Source organism: Pelodiscus sinensis, chromosome 17 (genome assembly GCF_052426305.1).
Source record: "Pelodiscus sinensis isolate ZL-2025 chromosome 17, ASM5242630v1, whole genome shotgun sequence".
Classification (NCBI taxonomy): Eukaryota; Metazoa; Chordata; order Testudines; family Trionychidae; genus Pelodiscus; species Pelodiscus sinensis.
Window position 1 is genome coordinate 36,087,501 of NC_143068.1, and position 7,500 is coordinate 36,095,000.

Here is a 7,500-nt window from a genome sequence, read left to right on the forward strand (position 1 = left end):
GCTGCCCACAGGGCCGGCCACGCTGCCCACGCTGCCCACAGGGCCAGCCACGCTGCCCACGCTGCCCACAGGGCCAGCCACGCTGCCCACGCTGCCCACAGGGCCGGCCACGCTGCCCATGCTGCCCACAGGGCCGGCCACGCTGCCCACGCTGCCCACGGGCCCTGTGGCTGCGGAGGCGGAGAGCAGCGCCGGCCGGGGGGCGTGGGGGGCGGGAGAGGGGCAGGCTGGGAAGGGCGGCTTGTGCCCGCTAAGATTCCATCTGCCCGCTGGAGATGCCGTCCCCGAGCCTCCTGTCTGCAAAGCGAAGCGACAGCTCCCCCGGGCAGCGCCGGCTAATTTTAACCTGGCTCCTCGCCCCGCCAGCCGGTTCCGAGCGGCCTTGGCTGAGTATTGCGGGCAGACGGGCCCCGCGCTCCCTGCACGACACACCCGCTGGGCTCAGGGACGGGGCAGGGGCAGCCTGGGTCTCTGTGGGGCAGGGGCAGCCCGGGGCGTGGTGGGGCAGGGGCAGGCCGGGCGTGGTGGGGCAGGGGCAGGCCGGGGCGTGGTGGGGCAGGGGCAGGGGCAGACTGGGGCGTGGTGGGGCAGGGGCAGGCCAGGCGTGGTGGGGCAGGGGCAGGGGCAGACTGGGGCGTGGTGGGGCAGGGGCAGGCCGGGCGTGGTGGGGCAGGGGCAGGGGCAGACTGGGGCGTGGTGGGGCAGGGGCAGGCCGGGCGTGGTGGGGCAGGGGCAGGGGCAGACTGGGGCGTGGTGGGGCAGGGGCAGGCCGGGCGCAGTGGGGCAGGGGCAGGGGCAGGGGCAGACTGGGGCGTGGTGGGGCAGGGGCAGGGGCAGACTGGGGCGTGGTGGGGCAGGGGCAGGCCGGGCGTGGTGGGGCAGGGGCAGACCGGGCGCAGTGGGGCAGGGGCAGACTGGGGCGCAGTGGGGCAGGGGCAGGCCGGGCGCAGTGGGGCAGGGGCAGGCCGGGCGCAGTGGGGCAGGGGCAGGGGCAGACTGGGGCGTGGTGGGGCAGGGGCAGGAGAGCCCGGAGCCTCCTGAGCCGCCTGGAGCCGCCTGTGCTCAGCTCCCTTCCCCCTCTGCCCCCCCAGACCTGGGCCACTTGCTCCCCCGGCAGGGCAGGTGCTGCCCCACGGCCTGGTCTCCCCAGGAGGGCCCAGCAGCACTGCAGCCGATGGGCATCAGAACTGTGTGGTGCCAGCCTGCCCCCCACGGCGCCTGACCCCCTGGCTCTGCCTCAACCCCCCTCCGCCCATGGAACCTGCTCCCCCCCCACGGCTCAGCCCCCCATGGCACCCCCCAGGCTCTGCCTCCGATTCTGTGCCCTGGGGGCTTCTGTCCCCTTGGCTATGGTGCAGCCCCCGCCAGTGGGGTGCCTGCCCCATGCTAGGGCCTGCGGGGCGCCGGATGGAAGTGGGCAGGGCCCGGGCACCCTAACGCTCGTCTCCCGCTCTCTGCCCAGGTCTTCGGCCACGGCAAAGCCAACGGGGAGCCCACCTGGGCGCTGCTCCTCACCGCCTGCATCTGCGAGATCGGGATCCTCATCGCCTCCCTCGACGAGGTTGCCCCCATCCTCTCCATGTAGGCAGCGCGCTCTGGCTGTGCCCCGGGACTGGCCGGCCAGGGCTCCCCCACCCAGCCAGGGCACCCCCACCCGGCCAGGGTCCCCCAACCTGGCCAGGGCACCCCCACCCGGCCAGGGCACCCCCATCCTGGCCAGGGCACCCCCACCCGGCCAGGGTCCCCCAACCTGGCCAGGGCACCCCCACCGCAGCCAAGCTCCCCCTACCCGGCCAGGGCTCCCCCACCCAGCCAGGGCACCCCCACCCGGCCAGGGTCCCCCAACCTGGCCAGGGCACCCCCACCGCAGCCAAGCTCCCCCTACCCGGCCAGGGCACCCCCACCCGGCCAGGGTCCCCCAACCTGGCCAGGGCACCCCCACCCGGCCAGGGTCCCCCAACCTGGCCAGGGCACCCCCACCCGGCCAGGGCTCCCCCAACCTGGCCAGGGCTCCCACACCCCAGCCAGGGCACCCCCACCGCAGCCAGGCTCCCCCTACCCGGCCAGGGCACCCCCACCCGGCCAGGGTCCCCCAACCTGGCCAGGGCTCCCACACCGCAGCCAGGCTCCCCCTACCCGGCCAGGGCACCCCCACCCCAGCCAGGGCACCCCCACCCGGCCAGGGTCCCCCAACCTGGCCAGGGCTCCCACACCCCAGCCAGGGCACCCCCACCCCAGCCAGGCTCCCCCCACCCCAGCCAGGGCACCCCCACCTGGCCAGGGTCCCCCAACCTGGCCAGGGCACCCCCACCCCAGCCAGGCTCCCCCCACCCGGCCAGGGCACCCCCACCCGAGCCAGGCTCCCCCCACCCGGCCAGGGTCCCCCAACCTGGCCAGGGCACCCCCACCCCAGCCAGGCTCCCCCCACCCGGCCAGGGCACCCCCACCCCAGCCAGGCTCCCCCCACCCCGGCCAGGGCACCCCCACCCCGACCAGGGTACCACGGCCAGGCTCCCCCCACCCCGGCCAGGGCACCCCTATCCTGGCCAGGGCTCCCCCACCCCAGCCAGGCTCCCCCCACCCCGGCCAGGGTCCCCCACCCCAGCCAGGGCACCCCCACCCCAGCCAGGCTCCCCCCACCCGGCCAGGGCACCCCCACCCCGGCCAGGCTCCCCCCACCCGGCCAGGGCACCCCCATCCTGGCCAGGGCACCCCCACCCCAGCCAGGCTCCCTCCACCCGGCCAGGGCTCCCCCACCCTGGCCAGGGCACCCCCACCCCAGCCAGGCTCCCCCCACCCGGCCAGGGCACCCCCACCCCAGCCAGGGCACCCCCATCCTGGCCAGGGCTCCCCCCACCCGGCCAGGGTCCCCCACCCGGCCAGGGTGTGACGGTGCATTGGGGAGCCATGAACCCCTGTCCACAGCCGGATGCGACTCCGCCGGCCGGGAGAGTGGCAGGTTTCTTGCTTCTCCGAGATCCAGCGCAGGCTCCATGGGACACAGGAGCCAGGGCAGAGCCTTAGTCCTCTTGGGGGGGGGGGTCCACAGGCCCCTGAGCCCCCCTGTCCTGGCCTTAGTCTGCTCCCTGCAGGCTTCCCCCAGCCACTGGGCCCTGAGCCCCCAGGCGGCTCCGCCTCCCGCACTGTCCGGCTCCCAGAGCCAAGGGGAATCTCTGGCCCTGGTCCCCAGGTGTGAGACTCTGCCCCCCTGCCCCAGGGAGTCCTGCCCCCCCCCATGCAGAGAGAGCTGAGGGGGGAGGTAAACTGAGGCACACCCCCCTCACACACTACAGCACCCCCCACTACGTCGCACTGGGCTCCCCCGCCGGCCTGGCAGGGCTGCCCTGGACCCCGTGGCCCCCGGGCGGCCAGGGGCGGGCGGGGGGCTCCCGGGGGCCTGGCTCAGGCCCGCTCTGCTCTCCCGCAGGTTCTTCCTGATGTGCTACATGTTTGTCAACCTGGCCTGCGCGGTGCAGACGCTGCTGAGGACGCCCAACTGGCGGCCCCGCTTCCGCTACTACCACTGGTGGGTACCGGCCCCGGGCCCGGCTGCTGCCCGAGTGCCGGCCTGGCCCACTGGTGGGTACTGGCCCCGGGCCCGGCTGCTGCCCGAGTGCCGGCCTGGCCCACTGGGGGGTACTGGCCCCGGGCCCGGCTGCTGCCCGAGTGCCGGCCTGGCCCACTGGGGGTACCGGCCCCGGGCCCGGCTGCTGCCCGAGTGCCGGCCTGGCCCACTGGTGGTACCGGCCCCAAACCCGGCTGCTGCCCGAGTGCCGGCCTGGCCCACTGGGGGGTACTGGCCCCGGGCCCGGCTGCTGCCCGAGTGCCGGCCTGGCCCACTGGGGGTACTGGCCCCGGGCCCGGCTGCTGCCCGAGTGCCGGCCTGGCCCAGTGGGGGTACTGGCCCCGGGCCCGGCTGCTGCCCGAGTGCCGGCCTGGCCCACTGGGGGTACTGGCCCCGGGCCCAGCTGGGAGCCCCGAGTGCCGGCCTGGCCCACTGGGGGTACTGGGCCCGGGCCCGGCTGCTGCCCGAGTGCCGGCCTGGCCCACTGGGGGTACTGGCCCCGGGCCCGGCTGCTGCCCGAGTGCCGGCCTGGCCCACTGGGGGTACTGGCCCCGGGCCCGGCTGCTGCCCGAGTGCCGGCCTGGCCCACTGGTGGGTACTGGCCCCGGGCCCGGCTGCTGCCCGAGTGCCGGCCTGGCCCACTGGGGGTACTGGCCCCGGGCCCGGCTGCTGCCCGAGTGCCGGCCTGGCCCACTGGGGGTACTGGCCCCGGGCCCAGCTGGGAGCCCCGAGTGCCGGCCTGGCCCACTGGGGGTACTGGCCCCGGGCCCAGCTGGGAGCCCCGAGTGCCGGCCTGGCCCACTGGGGGTACTGGCCCCGGGCCCGGCTGCTGCCCGAGTGCCGGCCTGGCCCACTGGGGGTACTGGCCCCAAACCCGGCTGGGAGCCCCGAGTGCCGGCCTGGCCCACTGGGGGGTACTGGCCCCAAACCCGGCTGGGAGCCCCGAGTGCCGGCCTGGCCCACTGGGGGGTACTGGCCCCAAACCCGGCTGGGAGCCCCGAGTGCCGGCCTGGCCCACTGGGGGGTACTGGCCCCGGGCCCGGCTGCTGCCCGAGTGCCGGCCTGGCCCACTGGGGGTACTGGCCCCAAACCCGGCTGGGAGCCCCGAGTGCCGGCCTGGCCCACTGGGGGTACTGGCCCCGGGCCCGGCTGGGAGCCCCGAGTGCCGGCCTGGCCCACTGGGGGTACCGGCCCCGGGCCCGGCTGGGAGCCCCGAGTGCCGGCCTGGCCCACTGGGGGGTACTGGCCCCGGGCCCGGCTGGGAGCCCCGAGTGCCGGCCTGGCCCACTGGGGGGTACTGGCCCCGGGCCCGGCTGGGAGCCCCGAGTGCCGGCCTGGCCCACTGGGGGTACTGGCCCCAAACCCGGCTGCTGCCTGAGTGCCGGCCTGGCCCACTGGGGGGTACTGGCCCCGGGCCCGGCTGGGAGCCCCGAGTGCCGGCCTGGCCCACTGGGGGGTCCTGGCCCCGGGCCCAGCTGGGAGCCCCGAGTGCCGGCCTGGCCCACTGGGGGTACTGGCCCCAAACCCGGCTGGGAGCCCCGAGTGCCGGCCTGGCCCACTGGGGGTACTGGCCCCAAACCCGGCTGGGAGCCCCGAGTGCCGGCCTGGCCCACTGGGGGGTCCTGGCCCCGGGCCCAGCTGGGAGCCCCGAGTGCCGGCCTGGCCCACTGGGGGTACTGGCCCCAAACCCGGCTGCTGCCCGAGTGCCGGCCTGGCCCACTGGGGGTACTGGCCCCGGGCCCGGCTGCTGCCCGAGTGCCGGCCTGGCCCACTGGGGGTACTGGCCCCGGGCCCAGCTGGGAGCCCCGAGTGCCGGCCTGGCCCACTGGGGGGTCCTGGGCCCTGCTCGCTCAGCGCCTACGCGCCGTGGGGAGGCCGGCACGGCCGGGGCTAGGGAGGGGCTGGCTCGCCCGGCCTGCACAGACGCTACCGGGGCTGCTCTTAGCCCGGCTCCCGGGTCCATGGCCAGACCCGGCCTGGCTGGGGAGGGGCGCTGGGGGGGCGAGCGCTGGGCTGGGCTGAGAGCTCCGCTTGCCCCCAGGACGCTGTCATTCCTGGGCATGAGCCTCTGCCTGGCCCTGATGTTCATCTGCTCCTGGTACTACGCGCTCGTGGCCATGCTGATCGCCAGCCTCATCTACAAGTACATCGAATACCGGGGGTGAGTCGCAGCGCCCGGCGGGGGGGTCGGCAGTGCCCAGTGGGGGGGGTCGGCAGCGCCCGGCGGAGGGGTCGGCAGTGCCCAGTGGGGGGGGTCGGCAGCGCCCAGCGGGGGGGTCGGCAGTGCCCAGTGGGGGGGTCGGCAGTGCTCGGCGGGGGGGGTCGGCAGCGCCCAGCGGGGGGATCGGCAGTGCCCGGCGGGGGGGTCGGCAGCACCCGGTGGGGGGGGGGTTGGCAGCACCCAGTGGGGGGTCGGCAGTGCCCGACGGGGGGGGGGGGGGATTGGCAGCGCCCGGCGGGGGGGATCGGCAGCGCCCGGCGGGGGGCTCGGCAGCGCCCGGCGGGGGGGATCGGCAGCGCCCGGCGGGGGGCTCGGCAGCGCCCGGCGGGGGGGTCGGCAGCGCCCGACGGGGGGCTCGGCAGCGCCCGGCGGGGGGGTCGGCAGCGCCCGACGGGGGGCTCGGCAGTGCCCGGCGGGGGGGTCGGCAGTGCCCAGTGGGGGCGAGTCAGCAGCACCCGGCAGGGAGTGAATGGGGCCTGGCTGCCCGCCTGGCCGGTGCCCACTGAGCTCTTTCCGGCTGGGGAACGCGGGCGCCTGGGCTGCAAAGAGCCACGTTCTCTGCGACGGGCTCTGGGCTCCCCGGCAGGTCCCCTGCCCCCCGCCCGGGGCTGCCGCGCTGGCCGCGTGGGTGACGGGCAGGGGCGGCCCCCCCTTCCCAGTGCGCCCCGGCACGGTGCTCGTGCCCGCCAGTGCTTGCTGCTCCCGCTGGGCCCCCCAGGCCCTGCCCACGGGCTGCCCCAGGGCTGAGCTCCCTGCCCCCGCAGAGCGGAGAAGGAGTGGGGCGACGGGATCCGAGGGCTCTCGCTCAGCGCGGCTCGCTACGCTCTGCTCCGGCTGGAGGAGGGGCCCCCGCACACCAAGAACTGGCGGTGAGTGCAGGGCAGGTGGGGGCAGGAGGCAGGACGCAGCCGGGGGAGAGCCATGCTGCCTGGCTCTGGGAGTCAGGGTGCGGGGGGCAGCGCTTTGGCTCTGGGGGCGGAGGCTGGGGCAGGGCGGGTAGGGTGGGAGGCCTGCAGGAGTGTCCGGGGGTGGGATCGGGGCCATGTGCGCGTGCGGGATCTGGGCCGTGCATGTGCAGGATCGGGGCCATGCGTGTGCGGGATCGGGGCCGTGCGTGTGCGGGATCGGGGCCATGCGTGTGCGGGATCGGGGCCGTGTGCGCGTGCAAGATCGGGGCTGTGTGCGTGTGCGGGATCGGGGCCGTGTGCACGTGCGGGATTGGGGCCGTGTGTGCGTGCAGGATCGGGGCCATGTGCACGTGCGGGATCGGGGCCGTGTGCACGTGCGGGATTGGGGCCGTGTGCGTGTGCAGGATCGGGGCCGTGTGCGCGTGCGGGATCGGGGCCGTGTGCGCGTGCAGGATCGGGGCCGTGTGTGTGCAGGATCGGGGCCGTGTGCGCGTGCAGGATCGGGGCCGTGTGTACGTGCAGGATCGGGGCCGTGCGTACGTGCAGGATCGGGGCCGTGTGCGCGTGCGGGATCGGGGTCGTGTGCACGTGCGGGATCGGGGCCGTGTGCACGTGCAGGATCGGGGCCGTGCGCGTGTGCGGGATCGGGGCCGTGTGCGCGTGTGCGGGATCGGGGCTGTGTGCGCGTGCAGGATCGGGGTCGTGTGCGCGTGCGGGATCGGGGCCGTGTGCGTGTGCAGGATCGGGGCCGTGTGTACGTGCAGGATCGGGGCCGTGCGCGTGTGCGGGATCGGGGCCGTGCGCGT

General features: G+C 76.8%; 1 protein-coding gene across 2 annotated transcripts in view; it reads left to right on the top strand.

The window, feature by feature from the left end:
• SLC12A5 (solute carrier family 12 member 5) overlaps nt 1-7,500 on the top strand; it is a 120,487-nt gene that overhangs the window by 83,214 nt on the left and 29,773 nt on the right. For both annotated transcript variants that reach the window (XM_089769796.1, XM_089769797.1), the window contains exons 13-16: nt 1,463-1,581; nt 3,428-3,526; nt 5,607-5,726; nt 6,551-6,655. In XM_089769796.1, the coding sequence (XP_089625922.1) occupies nt 1,463-1,581; nt 3,428-3,526; nt 5,607-5,726; nt 6,551-6,655 (443 nt within the window). The remainder of the gene's footprint in view (nt 1-1,462; nt 1,582-3,427; nt 3,527-5,606; nt 5,727-6,550; nt 6,656-7,500) is intronic.